Genomic DNA, 18,583 nt, shown 5'->3' on the forward strand with positions numbered 1-18,583 from the left:
ATATATATATATATACATTGGGGTGAAGGCATATATCTATATTGGGGTGTTTTGGGGTATTTTTCCGCACCTGTTAAGCACCAACAGGTGCATATCCCTCAAATTCGGGCTGCAACAGAAAGCTGAAGATCAAGACCGAGTGGACTTTTGCCTTTAGACAACCTTAGAGGGGAGAAATGGGCATCACCACCTGGGTCATTCCGGCGCTTTCCTGGCTGCCTGGACTTTGGCCAAACCTCCTGGGAGTGGGAGGGAATAAAAAAAAAAAAAAAATAAAAAAGATGACGCTGGAGGTGCCGAGGGCTGAACCGTGACTCTCGCAAAGGTTCAGCGCAGGGGCTGAACCCCAACTTTTGGTGTCATGGGGGGGTGTGGGGGGTGTGGGATGTCGGCGGTTTCTGGCCGGGCCGTGCTCTTGTGTTGCGAGGTGCTGCCCTAGGCTGGTGCCCGGGATAAAGGTTTTTTTGGGGGGGGGATGGAGATTTGGGGTGAGAACAGCCAGTTTTGGGGGTCCTCCCTGGTGGGCATGAGTGAGCCATAGGAGTGAATGGAGGCTCCATAGCTCAGGGGTTAGAGCACTGGTCTTGTAAACCAGGGGTCGCGAGTTCAAATCTCGCTGGGGCCTTTAGCCGTTTGTTTGCCCTTTTTTTTTTTTTCCTCCCCGCCCCCCCCCCCCCCAAATCAACCCCGTTTTCCACCACGTCGGGACCGGGCGGAGCCGCCGGGGGTGGCGGGAGCGGGGGCCGACCCGCTCCGAGCAGCGACAGCCACACCGGGAGGCGCTCAGCCACCGCGGCTCGTTGGTCTAGGGGTATGATTCTCGCTTTGGGTGCGAGAGGTCCCGGGTTCAAATCCCGGACGAGCCCAGCTCTGGTCTTTTTTTTCCCCCTTTTCTTCTATTTTCCCTGTTTGGTGGGGGTTTTTTTTGGTTTTGTTTTGTTTTTTTTTAAATAGGTATTTTAATTCATTATTTTCCCCCTCCTCCCTCAGCTTCTTGAAGTCCCACCCCAGCTGCAGCGCTCTCAGCAGCTCACCGGGAAAACCCGCGGCGGGGGGAGAAATAAACCCAAGTTTGAGGGTCTTTTTTTTGCCGTTGCGCAGCTCAGGCAGGTGGTTCCCTGTAAATCAGCCCTTCGCTGCCGATACCTTTTGTTGCTCCCCCAAAGCACGCACAGAAAAGGCGATCGCTGCGCGCAGCCTCCCCGGGCCTCCCCTTTTGCGTAAATCTCACGGTTTGTGCACAGCGCCGTAAATTCAGCATTTTCCCTTCGTTTAAGAGCTGTGGATGCGCAGAAACACTCCAGATCTTTCCCCCGTGGGCTGTTCCCTCTCCTGTGCTGATCTTGGCTTGGTACCGATGGAAAAAAAATTATAAAAATAACCGTTATTAATAGCAACCGTGAACGAGCAGCTCCTGCTGTGCGTAATTCTAGAAATAAAAACCGTCCAGGAGCTGGGGTGAGTGAAGGTCGGGACAAGAGGTGTGCAAGCGAGAGAAAGAGGAGATGATATGGGTTTTTTTTCCACAGGGAAACACAAAAATCTGGCTCATTTGAGCAGTTTTGCCAAAGGAGGATGAGCAAGAGGTGCTGCAAATTGCAATATAACCCTCTCTTCTTCCCGTAAGGAACATACTATTAATTATTTCCCAACTATTCAACGGGGAATAAGAAAGAATATTAAGTTACTCAAGCAAAAGCGCAGGAGAAATACCCAAGGGCAGTGCAGTGCCTGCGCATGGCTGCGCCCGCGCTCTCACCACCACCAGCAGCAGCCCTCCAGGAAGGTGGAAAGTGCAGAGAAATAGTACAACTACGGCCAGAAACGATGCAAAAAACCTTCATTAACAAGCCTTTTCCTGCCCCTCGAACCCTGCAGCAGGGAGTCCCCCCGGCTCAGCCGACTCCTGCGGCTCCTTTTGGCCGCGCCAGCTGCAGATTTGTAATCCCGGGCAGCAAAAGTTAATTTTATCCCCCTTTTTTTCCCACTCTGAGTGTGATGTTATGGGCCTCGTTTTAGGGACCCGAGCGTTGCTCGCCCACGTTGCTCATGGGCACCCACACGCGGGTGTTTTTCCTCCCCAAAACAGCCAATTAGGGAGAAAAGACGTGGGGAAAATAGCCCAAAATCCCTCTTCATCCCTTCGGCCGGGTGGTGGGGGGGGGACCCTGGAGGGCGTTATAGGGGAATAACGCACCCGGGCGGGTTTCTGTAGTGTAGTGGTTATCACGTTCGCCTAACACGCGAAAGGTCCCCGGTTCGAGACCGGGCAGAAACACCTGCGTTTTTATTTGTTTTCTACTTTACTTTTACGTACCCCGCTCTCTTGCTGGTGGGTAAAAATAATTCGGCGGGGCACGGGGTGGGCAGCCAACTCCACTCCTTGGCCAAAACTCTGTTTCTCTTTTTGTTTTTTTTTTTCGCAAAGATGATGAGGATCAAAGGGGATAAAAGCAGGTGGAGGGGCAAAAAAAAGCCCTCCTGGCAGCGGTGGGATTCGAACCCACGCCCCCGAAGAGACTGGAGCCTTAATCCAGCGCCTTAGACCGCTCGGCCACGCTACCCTGGCGGTGGCGTCGCTTTCGCCTTGCTCGGCTGTCTGGCTCCTTCCTCATCCTCATCCCCATCCCACTCCCACCCACATCTCTGCCTCCATTCCATCCCACTCCCATTCTTACCTCAATCTCCATCCCATCCCAACCCCAACCCCAACCCCATCCCCATCCCCAACCCTATTCCCATCCCAACCCCATTCCCATCCTCAACCCTATTCCCATCCCAACCCCATTCCCATCCTCATCCCCATCCCCATCTTCATCCCCATCCCAACCCCATTCCCACCTTCATCCTCAACCCCATTCCTGTCTTCATTTTCATCCCCATCCCTGTCTTCATTTTCATCCCCATCCCCATCCCCATTCCCACCTTCATCCTCAACCCCATTCCTGTCTTCATTTTCATCCCCGTCCCATCCCATCCAATCCCATCCAATCCCATCCCCATCCCCATCCCTATCCCCATTCCCATCTTCATCCCCAACCCCATTCCTGTCTTCATTTTCATCCCCATCGCCATCCCATCCCCATCCAATCCCATCCCCACTCCATCCCCGTTCCCATCCCCATCTCATCCCCACGCTCACCCCAATCTCCACCCCATCCCCATTCTTCACCCCATCCCCATTCTTATCTCCATCTCCATCCCATCCCCAGCCCCATCTCCATACCCAGCCCGTCCTCATCCCCATCCCATCCCACCGCACCCCAAACCCTCCCGCCGACAGATCAGGGAAAGCCATCAGGGCTCTTTGGGGCCGAGAGGAGCTACTTGCCCGATCGGCTCTAGCAGCGCATCAGCGCACGGATCTGCTTTGTCCTCCAGATCCTTGTGGGCAGGTCACGTTTCTGTGCTGGAGCCGGGGATGAAGGCAGCGCCACGGGGTGTTTTCTTGCAAAACCTCCTTTTCCTTCACCCAAATTTCACAGCGGCGGCCGCAGAGAGACCTTCTGCGGAAAACACAGGGCGGGGAATCATGACCACGGGCGAATTTGCCCTTAAATACGTTGCTTTTTTGGCACAACAGTTGCATTCATCACCTGCAAAGAACGTCGGTGTGAGGCTTTTGGGGTGGAAAGGGGAAAAAAAGAGGAGTTTGCCTTGGCTCTGTAGCTCAGGGGTTAGAGCGCTGGTCTTGTACACCAAGGGCTGTGAGTTCAGATCTCACTGGGGTGTGGGGCATGGCATTTTCCCTGATTTGGGAAAAGGATGAGTGTTTCTCGGTGAAAAGCAGGATTTTCCCAGCTCTGACATGAAGATGGTCTCCTGGGGAGCCAGGTGAGCCCTTTTGGGGCAGAATTCTACGCTTTTCTGTTATCGCCATTTCCAGGACCTTCCATTTCCTTCCGGAAATCATACTTTTAACGACGACAAACCCGAACATCTCTGTTGACAAACCACTTGAGCATCGCGAGGCTTTTCACTTGCTTTTAAGCCGGTGTTTAATTTGCGACACGGAGCCCAGCGGCAGCAGGGGTTAGCGAGGCCGTTCCCCAACAGCCCCCCGCGAAGGATGCGCGCAGAGCTGGTTGGAAAGAGGAGGATTCGCTTCTCCTTTTCCACCCGGGGTGGCTTTCCACCTCTCCTCCCACCCACCCTTCTCCAAATAATCACACAAACGTGGGTGGGTGATACTGGTACGGCTGGAGTGCAAACGCAGCAGTTAAATGTCGAGGCTAAAAGAGGTGCTGGGGGTCCTGATGGGGCGGTTTAGGGCGACACTTGGAATGCTCGTTTTTAGCCTCGTTCCGCTGTCATTAGCCACGCTGAGGGCCGCCTCTGGAGCAAACCCCGCAGGATTCCAGCAGCAAAGGGCACGCACATCCCCAACCCCCTCCCCTTGGACCAAGGTGACTTTCCCTCCTCCCCATCCACGTCTCCGTCCCTTCTCCCCCAGGGCCACCCCTCTGCACCCCTGAAACGGAGCCGAGCTTTGCACCAGGGTCGTTCTTCCTCCCTTCTCTATTGGTTTGGGGGTTTGGGGTTGTTTTTTTTTACAGCTGTCAGGGTGTTAAAAGCAGGTGACACGGCTCTGTTTTGGGGAAAACGAGCGCAGTCTGACCTTGACATCATTTTTCTCTATTTTCGGCCCTTTAGCCGTGTCTCTGTGGCGCAATCGGTTAGCGCGTTCGGCTGTTAACCGAAAGGTTGGTGGTTCGAGCCCACCCAGGGACGAGGGGGAGGGTCTTCTTTTGCCTTCCCCACCTTGATGCCTGCAGAGAGGGAAGATGCTGCTAATGAGCGCTGATTACCCCCAGCAGCCCCCCCCCCCCCCCATGGACCAGGGGCCCTATTTAAGCTCAGTCCTGGGGGGGGGGGGGTCCTTTTTGCCTGGGAGGAGCATCTGCGCTTTGCCCAGGTACTGCGGCTGGGGGGGATGCTGCCCTTTTCGGGGGGGGGTGTACGCGTGGGTGTGTGGGCTCCAGCCCCCTCAGCAGCCGCCAGCTCTTGCTGTGCCCTGAGGTGGTGTTTGCCCCAGCAAAGAGCCTGCAGGTCTGCGGTAGGACCAAGAGGTGAGCTCAGAGGCTAAAGAAAGCTTTTGGGTTTTGCTAAACGGATTGCTTTGTGAGAAGGGAGCTGGTGTTCTGCAAGGGCTGGGGACTACGTGTGGTTATGAAACGTGAAAGCCCGAGTCAGAGGTCACGCGACAAACAGAGCGGGTAAAACCCTCCCCTTTCCTCTTTTTGCAATGCTTCAAGTCACCCGCTACGCTTTTCCCAGCACAACCTATGCTGCCCGCTGAGCCTGGCTCCGTCCTAAGCTTAAGAAGGTGCTTGTGGCCTTTTTGACCTATTTTTCCGCTGTGATGCCCCTCCTCACCCGCCCTGGTTTGAGGTTACACGCGTGGTTTTGTGTCCCTCCCCCCCAAAAGAGCAGGCTCGTGTCCCAGGTCTTCGTGCCGCTTATCCCGGTACGGCGGGTATGGTTCTTGAGTAGATGAAGGACACCTGCTAATGAGCAACCATGGAACTTTGCCTTTCAAAGCATCGCTGAGGGCGGCTGGGCCTCCCTGAAGGCGCTTTGAGCTCATCGCAGCGAGCCAAGCTCTTAACGTGCTGTTGGTCACCCGGTGCTTATTTACCTGCGTTTAATTCCTTTTGAGCTGGTGCAAATCTTTGATTTCTACGTGGTGGGGCTTCTCTTTGAGGCGAGATGGAGGCACCTCAGACGCAAGGAACTTTTATTTCCACCTTTATTCCACCTTAGACTTTTATTTCCACCCTTATTCCCCCTTAGACTTTTATTTCCACCCTTATTCCCCCTTAGACTTTTATTTCCACCCTTATTCCCCCTTAGTCGTTTCTTGACATATGTGGTACATGAATGAACTGGAGATTACTGCAGCGTGTCTGAGCCAGGGTGATATTGGAGTCGTCAGACCTACTTAGAAGTTACTATTTTTAGTACTGCCCCCTGCCCTCATTACGTGTTTGACCAGGTAGCTGTTAGCTCTGTCTAAGGACAGTCAGCGCTCTCCCAGTTTCTTCTTTCACGCCTTAGCTGCTGATGTCCTTCTGCTGACTTTGCTTGGAAAGAAACAGATTAACCCCCCACACACACACCAAAAGTGCCTTCAGAAGCACGATGGCAACCAGCGGGCTCAGCCCAGGAGTCCCGCTCAGAGATCTTCCTTCTGCAAGACGCTCCTCGTCTGCTCCTGCTCCTCCTCCTTCGGCATCTGGGCTTCGCCGCTGTCGTGGTGGATGTTGCTCGCGGCCCTGATGGCCGACTTCATGGAGGTTTCGATCCAGGCGTGAGGCTGGGCTGTGTGTTCCCCTGCGAAGTGCACCCTGCCCTCGTGCTCGAAGAGAGCCTGCGAGTAGTCGGTGAACTGGTAAGGGGTGAAGGACGAGAATGCCCCCAGGGCGTGTTTGTCCAGCTGCCACTTCTCGATCACGTACTGGTCGCAGGTGTACTGCAGGTAGTCCTTGCTCGCCTGGTGGATGTCTGACAGGTCTTGGAAGATGGCATCCAGGTACTGCTCATCCGTGAGAGGCAGGAAAAAATCGGCGTCATCGTTCCAGGTGTAGGAAGCCAGGATCACGCCCACCCCGCTGGAGAAGTTGTGGCTGGGGTAGTAGATAAAGCGGGAAGGGCGGTCGGTGATGGACTGCCCTCCTCGGATGCCGTCCTTCTCCCAGAACTTCTCGGTGCAAGCCAAGGCTATTTTGGAGCTGCCCGCGTAGTGGACGGAGCGCAGGGCTTGGGTCTTTGGAGAAGAGAGCGGTGGCAGGAATTGGATGTGCCTGGTGGCTTTGGCGGTGGATGTGACAAGGACGTAATCTGCAGTGACTACGGTTGGGACCAGAGTGTCCGGAGCGCGGTAAAACACACGGACTTTGTTTCCCTTGGTCATGATTTTCTCCACCGTGGAATTGAACTGGATGACGTTGGGCAACGCCTTGTGGAAGGCTTCGGGGAGCTGATCGAATCCTCCTGTGATTTCGTCAAACCTGAAAGGAAGAAGCAGCAGGAGGTGAGGGAAGGACCTTGGGGTTTGGGAACTGTAAAACATGACCTCTTCTAGAGATGCTAATGGAGCTTGGTGGCCCTTTGAGTCAGGAGCGATTCACATTCAGACAGCTAAATGCCACCGAAATTTCCTCTTCCGGTGGATTGCCGTGGGGCAGCACGAAACAGGGCTTGCCATAAGAGCCATCGTCTCACCTCTCGTTAGAGAAGACATCGAAATCCCACAGTGAGGCGAGGAAGGACAGATAAAATCCAGAGTCCTCGTTCAACAAGTCACCGATCATCTGAACTGCTCCTCGGCTTAGATTTCCTACTTTAATCAAGTACTCCTAGAAAAGCCGGGAAGAAGACGTAGCCTGCTGTTATTATCTCGGTTAGTGCGTGTATCCCCTTTATATCCCAAGCCAGAAACTCATGCCCTGCTGCCTTGTTCCTGCTCCTAATCTGCTTAAACCCTGGACCAGAGGCTGTTTTTTTTTATGCAGCTCTAACTTGCAGAAGATCAATGTCCCCTCTGGTTTAGCATGGCTGAAGTTCTGGAGAAGAATGAAGAAAAGGATTTGTGCCTTGGTGTCCCCACTCTGAGACAGCTGGATCACACGAAAATGCAGTGGCTTGCTCAGTAAATCCACCCCAGTGCTTGATACTTAAGCAAGTCTGACCAAGAGACCCAGGATGGAGGATCATGTCTAACCTGGAGGAGTTTCCAGAGCACTTCCAACCGCCACTGCTTCTCGCTCGTTACCAAGTGATGAGACTGCTCTAACCCCTCTGTCAGAGTCACGCTTGCTCTTTTCTCAGCATTTGAAGCAGAAGGCAGCAACGATCAGGGAAAAGGCATCCAAGAGTGTCGACAGGGGGGGACTTGGAGTGGCTCAGACCCTCTCTGGAAGCAGGGGTGGCCAGTTAACAACCAGCAGCAGGGATTAAATCTACTCTCAAGCCCCAGCCCCTTACCTTGGTGGAGAAGGAATCGTATTTATCTAGGTATTTCTTGCAGTCTGTGGTCTGGAACTCATTGAAAGCCTGGAGAAGAAACATTGATTACATTCACGAGAAGAAGCGCGTTCCCCAAGGCCTTGCCCCGAATTCTGTTAGGATTCACCAGGGCTATTCAGTCTTGGGGTTTGGTAACCCCTGGAGCTGAGCTGGAGCTGGTGGATCCTGCTGCTTGGACCTTGGGTTTCGGGAGGTCAAGCCTCGGTGTGGCATTTTCTGGTTCGTCCAAGTCTTAAATCTGTTCTAGGGAAAGAGGGGTGTAAAGAGGGGCTTGCAATCAACCGCCCTCGTTTCTGAATGAGCCTTTCTGCTGTTCATCCTGAAAGGACCCTAACCTTCCTCAACCCATCGCTGAGTCCTCCTCAACCCGTCATGCAGGTCCACCACAGCTCGGAGGAAGCTGTCTTGGATTAGGAACGTTGCTGGAATCGGAGGAAGCTGTCTTGGATTAGGAACGTTGCTGGAAGGTGGCACCCCTTCCCCGTGGGCACGTACCTTGTTTAGGGTTTCTCTGTAAAGCTGTTGGGCATTCTTGCCCCTCTCGGATGGTTTCACTGCGTAGTTCAGGATGTCGGGGTTTTTGTTCGCTTCCCCAGCTCTCGCCCGGACGCCGTTCACAAAGTACCAGGCTCTGTCGTCGGTCAGCCTGAACGGGTTTAGCTTCAGGCCAAACTGCTTAATGAATTCACGGACGAGCCTAGAAAAGACGAGAGCGCGGGGGGACAGGCCCTTTGCGAACAACCAAACCGTTCCAAGCGTGAAAGGACGCTTTCCCCTTGACTCTGTCGGTGTAGCCGCGTGTCGTTTTGGCTTGTGAGTGGAGGCTGGGGCTGTTCAGGGCGCCGATGCCTCCGGTTCCTGCTGCTGCCTGCGCCCAGCTCAGCGCGGCCACCACGGGGCCGTGCAGAAAGGTGCCCTTCGGCTCGTGTTCCCTCCGGCTACCGGCTGCCCAAAGAGGCCACCGGGAGTAAGAGCAACGCCCTGCTGAGGGAGGAGTCAGGGGGTTCCTGTGGCCCCAGCCCTCCTCCTTGGCGCGTGGCAGGGTTGGGGACCCGCCTACAGGCTCTTCACGTAGCGTTTTGGCTGACCACTGAGCCCTGCTTGACTCCACCCTCTCGGAGAGCCCAGCTTGGGCGCCCTCTCCATCAGACCCGTGGGAAACTAACTCATCTTCTGACGTTGCGGCTTCCAAAACAGAGGTCTGGCCGTGATGCAGAGGGAAGAGGTGGTCTTTCGCTCTCCCAGCTCAAATGCGGGTGACTCCGTGGGTTTTGTCCCTTCTACGCGGACGCTGAGCTCTGGGGGAGAGATGGGGCAGGCGGCTCCTCCCTCCTGCTGTGCTGTACCCACGTCCAGGTCCCCAGCCCCAGCTCAAACCGCGGCCTTGCTCCTCAAAAGCCTTACCTGTGCTTGCCTGGCAGGCGCATGGCTCCCAGCTCCACGTACCAGTCCTGTCCCTCCGGTCGGTACGTCTTGATCCGCCCGCCCACCCGATCGCTCATTTCCAGAACGGTGACCTGAAACCAGGGATGGGCTGGAGTTTGCGGGGGGTTCAGGCAACGACTGGTTTTAAGCAAACCACCTACAAAGCAAGTTCACTTTGGCAGGCGGCGTTCACGGCCCGTGGGGCGGGACGGGTCCCCTCCAGGTGGCACACGAACCACCCCTAGATCCAACCCCTTCTCTGTATTGTACATTTTCTCCTCCTTAGCGGAGGATAAAAGACCCAAGGGCACTCACGGCCCTCAGGCGACTACTTACATTGTGGCCCGCATCTCGGAGCAGCTTCGCTGCTGTAAGCCCGCTTATTCCTGCGCCAGCGACGACCACGTTTGCTGGACGAGCTGCCTTGCCCAGCCCGTTTCTGACGATCTTCAGCAGATCCTCATAGTCTCGGTCATGAAGGCAATATTCAGGGAAACCTGAAAACCTCTTCGCGCTTAGGAGCCCTACCAGGAGGAGTATTTGGAAGAGGACTAGGGAGAGAAGAAAAGAAGAGAAGAAAATAACTCAGTGAAGGCCCTTGGCCATCAGCAGGCATGTTCCTTCTTGACAGCCCAGCGGGGAGGTGACAGCACAAGCTCTTTCCAAGTATGTTGGTGTCCAAATCCCGAAGAGGAACACCTAGCAAATCTGGTTTTTGGATCAACTGGCATGATTATGAAATCCGGGGCATCAGCAGGTCTCTCATGACTGTGGCCAGATGTCAAGTGGTGTCAATCAATGCGATTTTTTTTTTTTTAAGGAGAAATGAAGCTCATAGATGACATCTTTTATTTCCATATTCATGTTCTGCTTGTGCAGCTGCTGTGGTGAGTTCTCAGAATGAGTTTGGCCCCTTTGAATAAGCTCTTCATCATGAAGAATGATCGTTAACGTCATGCCCACGCAAAGAATTAAGGCAATATTGTTGTCCCAACTGCCCTTTCCCACACCTTAGTAATTCATGGCATTTTTTTTGATGCAGGGCATGGAAGGGGGTGGACGGAGGAGACTATTTTACAGCAAGAAGGGTAGACTAGATGGAGACTGTTGGGCAGATGGACAGGACAGATGGAGGCAATATTACGCCGAAAGATGGACATATTGGATAGATGCAGACAGGTGACGGGACTTCTCTGTTTATCGGAAATGATTTCGTTTCTGAGATGCCCTGTAGGCAACAGAGATACCGACAGGGAAGAGCAGGCAGCCTGCAGCCCGTTCAGAACAGCTGTTTCTACCAGACCAGTCACGACAACGTTATATCAACATTTTCACAAGGAAAGGATGAAAACCTGGGGATCTCCCTAGTTTTGGTTTGTGTTCTCCGAAAGAAACTAGAGGGCGACTTTCATTTTCTTTCCCTTCCTTCAAATACTACCAGTCTCCTTCCAGGGGGGAAAAAAGAAAAAGCTTTTGAAACGGCACCCTGGGTAATTCTCAGCCCTGGAAAATCCCTTGGGGAGTTGCTGCTTTTGCTGGAACGGCCCCAGATCTGCAGACTACCTGGGTCGAAGGGCACCTGCTGCGAATAAACCTCAGGGCTGTTACCCTGCAGGTGATTTTTCTGAGGGACCCAAGTCCAGCTCCTGAAAGCAGCTCTTTCTGCAGCCTGTAGAGCTGATGCAGCTTCCTGGGGACACCAACTGTGGCAGGAAAAAAAAAAACCCAAACATTAGAAAGAACCTGCTCTTATTAGCCTGTTGGCAGCAGGGTTGCCTTCTTCAAGGCACGGCAGGAGGTGATCTCATGTTGATAAGGCTGCGCCGGTCTTCCCAACCCGATGTCGCTGCTGCCCTGACCTCCCTTGAGGACCAGAAACGTTGCCTTGAGTCGTGGTTCTGGGTTGGGGGTGTGCGGTTCATAGTGGCGTAGAGCTAGCAGCCCTCACCTCACCCAGCCTGGCAACCCCGAAGACCTACAGACCGTGTGGAAGGCAAAGGAGATCCTTTTTGGAGATCAGGCTCTCCACGGGAGGAGAGCAAATACATTGGGACCAGCTCCTGGAAACATCTGGTGGGTCTCCATCTTCCATCAGACCTTCTTGCGTTGTGGGTAGAGGTGGAGAAACCACAAACCCGATGCAAGAAGTCGCCCTCCAGGAAGGTCCCTGGAGACGCTGAGCTTGTGCCTGCGTTTCCACCTCTCCCTGCGCAACTAGGAACATCCCACCGCCCCAGCTTGCGAGGGAGGTCTTCCACTGCCCCCAGCGCTGCAAAGTCGAGCTCCAGGTGACCGTGAAATACCTTTGCTGAAGCGAGGGAGGTTTGCGGTTACGCTGTCGGGGAGGTGGCACGAGAGGCAGGTGTTCCACCGGGTGGAAAGGAAAACCAAACCCAGGCACTGAAGACGAAAGAAAACCAGAGAGAAACACAGCGAGAGAGGTCAAGATGCAGAGGAGCGTCACTCACCGATCCTAGCCATCATTCCGGTCTGAAGAAAAGCCCTCTGACATCTGCTTTCATTTTATACCCTGGCTTGGGGAAAAAAAAAAAAAAAAAGCCTGCGGTGGTTCAGAAAAATTCTGCCAATCAGTACAGCCCGGAAGAGATCGAAGTGTGATTTGTCACAAAAAGGGGAAGCAGCAATTGAGCACGTTAAAAACAAACAAACAAACCCACGAAGGAACTGACTGGTTTGGACATTAGCCATCAGTTGCCTGCACGTTTTAGGAAGGGTTATGACTATCAGAATACGATAAGAGTGGCTGCACCCTTCTCGTGAAGGGCAGAGATCTCAGCAGTGAAATATCTGGTTTGGATTTCCCTTATGTTGCACAAACAGGCACCCACTTAAATCCATCTAGGTGTCATGGGATTCATTCTGCACCCCAGGGAGGCCTCTGAGCTACCACCCAAAACCTCCTTCCTGGCGATGGAAATGGGCGTTTCCAGATGACAGGTCGTCTACTGGACGCTCCCACGTCAAGGGTTCAAGCACAATTCTGCTTTGACCCCGTCTTTGTTCCTCCAGAGGGAACCTGGAGCTCAGATGCCGTCACCGAAAAGGTGAAAACTGGGTGAATTGCACCAGTGTTTTTCCAGAATGGAGAACTCTGACCTACCAAAGCACCATGAACCATCCCTTGGCTGGTCCACCACATCTTACCCACCGTACGGACATACTCAGCGCCACGTAGGCACCTTGGCTGGTCTGCTCCTTTAAAAAAACCAAACGAATGAACAAAAAAAACCCCCCAAAAACTACCCTTCCTGTCCCTTCCATCCCTTGCCTTGTGCCTACAGACCGTCTTTCCCTGTTAATCAGATGATTTGCGGATTCAGTTGAGGAAATGAAACTCGACGTCGGTGCTTCCCCGACTTCTGGACCCCGAGGGGTGACCTCATCGCTGAGGCAGAGCCGGCTTCACGGAAGAGGCTTCCCCCGAGAAGCCTTTCACTGGAAGCGGTTTTGCAAGCCTCAGCAGTGAGTGGCTCCTCTTAGTACTGTTTTCTTAACGAAATCCGCCTTTTTTTTCTCTCTTTTTTTTTTCTTTTTTTTTTTTTTTCCCCTGCAATGCTGTTGGTTTCTCGTCGCGTTGGAGCCCAGAGCTACGTGCGTCGAAACGGAAGCAAATTCATTGCCCTGCGCTGCTAAAAGTTTGGTCTTTAGACATCTGGGTGTCCTCCCTGGCCACCCAGACAGCAAGGCCAGGAGCACAGCGCAGCTTTGGCGGTATTATCTTTGTTTTCTGACTTTCAGTACTGCTTCCTTCAGTTCCTTGATTGCAACAGCTCGAGTCTCCCGTGCGGAGCCAACCTCGTCGCCGCGCTTGATCCCATTCAAGTCTCAACAACGTCGCGGGTTGTTACGAGGTTTAACCGTAAAACATCTCGAGGGCGAAGCGAAACCCGAGGATCGCGGAGTCCAGCTCCCAAAGATTTCAGCGGAGTTTTGGCGAATCGCGCCAAGGGCCGCGGGGCTTTGGGAAGGTCGGGTGGGGGGCCCACCCGGGACGCTACGTTGGTTTGCTGTTTCAAGTAATGCCGCGGAAGAGCGGATTGCAGAACCGTGGCAAGGTCAGGACTGTGACCGTTGCGTGGACGTCCCACGCGCCACCCGCTCCGTGAAGTCACGCTCTCATGGAGACGCAAAGTCCCCTCTGGGTGACTCTGGTCTTCGGGGAACGGTGCTCACGAGTCGCTTAAGCCACTGGTGACCGGGGTTTTAATCTTCGCCACCCCGCAGGAGCCACTGAGCGTGTTTGCATCCCTTCGTTCTGGCGGACTTGTGACACAAACGGGGTGGTTTTGCGGCGCTGCGTGCCGTGGGTCGTCTTGGAAGAAGCCAGGCGGTGGGCCGTGCCCGTCCATGGGCTTGTTGGCGGGGCGTGGGGGTGTTTCTACAGCAAGGTGGGGATTTTGGGGTCCCGTTTCCTTCGCCTGCTCCCGCAGGCAGCCCAGTCCTGGGGACGCTTAATCTTCCCCAAACCCGCGTTCTCAGCGTTGCCGCTGCAATGGCCAAGGAGGTTCGTTGTGCTTCCAACATCACCCATTGATAGGGTCGGTCTCCTCCGAAATTGTGACGTTTTCAATTCCAGGACGTATCTCTGCCTGCACCAAGGCAAAACCAGGAGCTGGTTCTTTGCATCCGGTTCACCGGCTTTCATCCTCATGTCCAAAAGTTCCCCTCCGTCTTCATTAAAATCGGGCGACAAGCTTCTGTGGAAACTTTCCTTCTAGGAAAAACGGAACGTCTGCATGTTTTTCTTGAGGTTTTTGTCCCAGAGCATGCCTCCATTTAAGAAAACCCACCAGTTTGATTCAGGTTTAACAGCTGGAAAAGGCAAAGGTATCCATTTTTCTGAAAAACCCCACTCTGTATCTGACTTTTTTTTTTTTTACTGGCTTATGACTACCAGGTCGCTCTCCTGACACCTGCGGGTGCCTACGCTGAAAACCCAACAATGCTTATTGCCTCTTGGTATGAAGCAATGACACTTCTTGGGGGATTTAGGGATTACCTGATGAAGCCAGGATGTTCCCAGAAGAGCTGGAGATTTTGGAAGGAGGGCAGTTTCTTTCATCTTGTTTTCATCAGGTTGAGATTAACGCGTGTCCTAACGAGTTGCTTCAGGATCAATTTCAAAACACAGGGTCTATTGTCTGAGTATAAGCACTCCACGTCACCAATTTCAAAAGCAGTTCCTCCTCTGTTCCTGCTCTTGCCTGCTACTTCCCTGAAGATTACTGGAAACAAGAGCTTCCACCTGAAACCCGTTACGACACGAGGCTTGGACAATGACAGCGGGAGAGATGAAAACCAAGCTGAAAGAGTTGGCGTGGGGCGGGGGGAAGAAGGGACGAGCGTTTGCTTCCAAAGAATTGCCTTCTGGTTTTAATGTTGGCTTTTATTAACATAGGAGGAAAAAAAAAGTCAGGGTTTGGTCCTCCAGAATCGGAGCAGGCGGATGTTGGGGTGGGATGTATCAGCTGTGGTTTTGATGGTGCATGGAGGGATTTGAAAGAAACGAGGGTGGGGTGGGGTGGGGGGGTGTACGTGTGAGCATTTGGACGTGGAGATGAAAAATGAGTAAGGTATGTCAAGCAGGGGGAGGGAAAAACCCGAGTATTGGGGTGTATCTGGACGGATGTGCTAACCCGGCAATTAGCCGCAGCGAGTCTTCGCGGTGGCAGACGCAGGTCGAAGGTGCTCAGTCATTTCTTGTTGAGGGAAGGTGCTCTTCGAACGGATTTTCTTGTCATCCATCTCCTACTTACCCAGAAGGTGCCCAGGACACGTGTTGCACGTACTCGGCTTGGTGGCGTGACTGTCAGACAAAACTTTCGAGACGGAGGCGATGCTCTGAGAGACAAATGCTAGGTTGGGGGGTTGGGTTGGGTTGGTGGTGGTGTTTGTTTTTTTTTTTTTAAAGTTGGGTGGAGGAAGATTTCCATTGGGAAGGGTGAGCAACCCAGAGGGGTTTAAGGGGTCCTGGAGGTCTTCAAACCTCGCGGGGAGCCGTCGCTCCTGGTTGCCATGGCCGAGAGGGACCCCGACAACGAGCGGTGGCCAGGGCTCTACCCATTGTGACCTAACGGGGGGAGCATTGTTACGTCATAACCAATGTCAGGGCTCGACCCTATAAAAGGGGGAGAGCGGACACGTTTGTAGACTTGTTGGGGTCTGGACAGCGTGGGGACAAGACCCGAGCCATGGTGCGTGCTGGGAGAAGGATGAGAAGGTCAGAGCAGGAACGGAGACCTCGGCGCAGGACAAAACAGAGAAGCCGCGTCAGGAGGTCTCCAGTCAAGCGGAGAAAGCACCAGAACCAGGCGAAGCGCCGAGCTGTGTGGAAGCAGAGGGAAAGGGCTTTGAAAGGCTCCATCAGGAAGATGCTCAGCCAGCTCAAGCGGGACAGAGCGTTCCTCTCCCGCCAGGCAAAGGGGCTCACGATGAGGGCGGCCATGGACCTCTGCAAGCAGGTGTCACGCAGCGCCAAGCAGCTGCAGAGGAAGAGCCGTGACCTCCTCATCAGCCTCACCCACATGCAGGTCGCCCTGCAGAGGAACGCGGCGCCGAAGAGGAGGTCGAGGCCCGCGCCCGCCAGGGCCTCGAGAAACAAGCCCTAAAGAGAACAACCTCCTTCCCTTGAGGTTGGGACGGGCGGCCGATGAGACCTAGAGCTCAAGGGAGAGGAATTCTAACCCCCCAAACCCCTCAGCTGGTGAAAAGACCGAAGCGACGCACCAGGAGCTTTGTCAAATGAACCAGCGATGTCGCAATTACACCCGAGTGAAGCAACTTTCGGTGGTGTCAGGGGTTTCTTTGGCACGGAGGGATGAGGAGGGGAGGGCTTGGGCTTGTGGCTCCGAGTTTCGTTAGTGAGAACCTGTAAGGGGGTTTTTACCTTGGAGAATATAGGGGCTTTCACGGCTTCCTTGCTGCAAGTAGGTGGTTCTGTACACTTGAATCTGTGTACTTCAGTCTCCAGCAGATGGTGGGGGTTGCTGTGAGCGGGGAGGGGAAAGGCTAAATGACCCCAGGATGGTGCTGGTGATGTCCCAGTTCCGCTAAAGCCATCCGTCACCAAGTTGTCACCCGCGACAGCGGATCCCTTAAAGAGCGGCAAGGTCAGCCCGTGCAGCGGCGGTGCCACCCAGCTTTCAGAATTAGCGGTGGCGTTTGTGGGCTTCGAGGGTTGAACTTGCTGCGAAAAAGCCTGTTATTGGTGTCACCAGAGCCAGAAAGAAATTATTTTGTGGATGGAGGGGGCGGTAAAATGGGGGGAAAAAAAGCTAGTTTCCCTGACCGGGAATCGAACCCGGGCCGCGGCGGTGAGAGCGCCGAATCCTAACCACTAGACCACCAGGGAGGCCGCGGGGGTGGTTTACCGGCCGCGGGGGTGGTTTACCCGCCGCGGGGGTGGTTTGCCGGCCGCGGGGGTGGTTTACCGGCCGCGGGGGTGGTTTGCCGGCCGCGGGGGTGGTTTACCCGCCGCGGGGGTGGTTTACCCGCCGCGGGTTCACGTGTGGCCACCGTTTGCCACAGCAGAGCTCGGCACAGAACCGCCTCTTTCGGGGGAGGAAAGAAAAGGGGGGTGGAAAAAACGGAGAATGGGTGTTTTTTTTTTCCCCGAACTGAGGGGAGGGGGTGATGGGGGAATTGTTCAAAAAAAGACGATAATTTTTTTTTTTTTTTTTTTCAATAGAAAAAAGATGTGTCAGAAGTGGGATTTGAACCCACGCCTCCATTACGGAGACCAGAAACCCCGGGGGGAGGGAAGGCAGAGCCTTGAGTCTGGCGCCTTAGACCACTCGGCCATCCTGACACCGCCGGGAAACCGCCTTGTTCCCGCCGTCCTGATATGTCCAAAAATGGTGGGGGTGGGGGGGTGTGTCCCCGTCACCACCCCCCGGCGGAGTTTTTGGCGAGGCTGGGGCTCCCCGAAACCGATGGGGCAAAGGGAAGGTGGGGGGGGGGGGTGTCCCCAGGGGCGCTGGGGAGCCTTGCGGGGAGGAGGGGGGGGGGGAGGCCGGGGCTGGGGTGACCTCTAGAGGGCTCCGGGTAAAACGGCGCCACCGAGGAGCCGGTTCGTGGCGTCTCTTCTCCCCCGGATACCGGCTTGGGCTTCCGGAGCAAAGCCGTGCCCGGCATCGCCTCCATTGTGCCGGGCTGCCGGGGGGCCTGGTGGTCCTCGGGCTGCGAGCAGCGGGGGGGGGGGGGTGTGGGGGTGTGCCGGTGAACCCCCTCCTCCAGCCTCAGCCCTGGGAAGGGAGGACGTTTCTGCCAGGGGAAAAACCTGCGGAGGGAAGCTCGAGGGCTTGGAGGACTCCAGGTAAGGGGGAGAGACATCCTGAGGAGGGGGGGGATGGGGGTCCTGAGCTGCTGGGGGTCCTGAGCTGCTGCGGGTCCTGAGCTGCTGAGGGTCCTGAGCCGAGGACTCCAGATAATGGGGAGAAAAATCCTGAGGAGGGGGGCATGGGGGTCCTGAGCTGCTGAGGGTCCTGAGCTGCTGGGGGTCCTGAGCTGCTGGGGGTCCTGAGCTGCTGGGGGTCCTGAGCCGAGGACTCCAGGTAACGGGGAGAAAAATCTTGAGGAGGGGGGGATGGGGGTCCTGAGCTGCTGAGGGTCCTGAGCTGCTGGGGGTCCTGAGCTGCTGAGGGTCCTGAGCTGCTGCGGGTCCTGGGCTGTGTCCTGAGCTGAGGACTCCAGGTAATGGGGAGAAAAATCTTGAGGAGGGGGGCATGGGGGTCCTGAGCTGCTGCGGGTCCTGAGCTGCTGCGGTTCCTGAGCTGCTGCGGTTCCTGAGCTGCTGGGGGTCCTGAGCTGCTGAGGGTCCTGAGCCGAGGTCTCCAGGTAACGGGGAGAAAAATCTTGAGGATGGGGGGATGCGGGTCCTGAGCTGCTGGGGGTCCTGAGCTGCTGCGGGTCCTGAGCCGAGGACTCCAGGTAACGGAGAGAAAAATCTTGAGGAGGGGGGGATGCGGGTCCTGAGCTGCTGAGGGTCCTGAGCTGCTGGGGGTCCTGAGCCGAGGATTCCAGATAATGGGGAGAAAAATCCTGAGGAGGGGGAGGATGGGGGACCTGAGCTCCTGGGGGTCCTGAGCTGCTGCGGGTCCTGGGCTGTGTC

The 18,583-nt window shown here is 55.0% G+C and overlaps 2 protein-coding genes and 7 non-coding genes across 9 annotated transcripts in view; 4 read left to right on the top strand and 5 right to left on the bottom strand.

Moving 5' to 3' along the window:
- Nucleotides 1-18,583, bottom strand: part of LOC104342229 (uncharacterized) — a gene marked incomplete at its 3' end in the record, with an annotated part of 145,339 nt that overhangs the window by 119,956 nt on the left and 6,800 nt on the right. The window lies entirely within an intron of this gene.
- TRNAT-UGU (transfer RNA threonine (anticodon UGU)) lies at nucleotides 553-625 on the top strand. Its single transcript has one exon. It is a non-coding gene; the product is annotated as a tRNA-Thr (tRNA).
- TRNAP-UGG (transfer RNA proline (anticodon UGG)) lies at nucleotides 795-866 on the top strand. Its single transcript has one exon. It is a non-coding gene; the product is annotated as a tRNA-Pro (tRNA).
- TRNAV-AAC (transfer RNA valine (anticodon AAC)) lies at nucleotides 2,206-2,278 on the top strand. The gene has a single exon. It is a non-coding gene; the product is annotated as a tRNA-Val (tRNA).
- On the bottom strand, nucleotides 2,483-2,564 carry TRNAL-AAG (transfer RNA leucine (anticodon AAG)). The gene has a single exon. It is a non-coding gene; the product is annotated as a tRNA-Leu (tRNA).
- Nucleotides 4,658-4,731, top strand: TRNAN-GUU (transfer RNA asparagine (anticodon GUU)). Its single transcript has one exon. It is a non-coding gene; the product is annotated as a tRNA-Asn (tRNA).
- IL4I1 (interleukin 4 induced 1) lies at nucleotides 6,176-11,934 on the bottom strand. Its single transcript, XM_009957384.2, has 7 exons — nucleotides 11,922-11,934; nucleotides 9,790-10,037; nucleotides 9,433-9,545; nucleotides 8,524-8,725; nucleotides 7,987-8,055; nucleotides 7,225-7,358; nucleotides 6,176-7,010 (listed from the first exon to the last, which is right to left on the bottom strand). Exons 1-7 carry the CDS (start codon nucleotides 11,932-11,934, stop codon nucleotides 6,176-6,178), a joined length of 1,614 nt encoding a protein of 537 aa, XP_009955686.1.
- TRNAE-CUC (transfer RNA glutamic acid (anticodon CUC)) lies at nucleotides 16,754-16,825 on the bottom strand. The gene has a single exon. It is a non-coding gene; the product is annotated as a tRNA-Glu (tRNA).
- On the bottom strand, nucleotides 17,172-17,281 carry TRNAL-CAA (transfer RNA leucine (anticodon CAA)). The gene is made up of 2 exons: nucleotides 17,244-17,281; nucleotides 17,172-17,218 (listed from the first exon to the last, which is right to left on the bottom strand). It is a non-coding gene; the product is annotated as a tRNA-Leu (tRNA).

The sequence above is a fragment of the Leptosomus discolor genome, unplaced genomic scaffold (genome assembly GCF_034619465.1).
Source record: "Leptosomus discolor isolate bLepDis1 unplaced genomic scaffold, bLepDis1.hap2 HAP2_SCAFFOLD_117, whole genome shotgun sequence".
NCBI classification, from domain to species: Eukaryota; Metazoa; Chordata; class Aves; order Leptosomiformes; family Leptosomidae; genus Leptosomus; species Leptosomus discolor.

Coding starts and splice junctions, on each gene's coding strand:
- IL4I1 (XM_009957384.2), bottom strand. Junction 8,726..9,432: donor CGCCTGCCAGGCAAGCACAG/GTAAGGCTTTTG, acceptor CGTCTTTTCTAG/GCTCGTCCGTGAATTCATTA. Junction 7,359..7,986: donor ACGATTCCTTCTCCACCAAG/GTAAGGGGCTGG, acceptor CGGCTTTTCTAG/GAGTACTTGATTAAAGTAGG.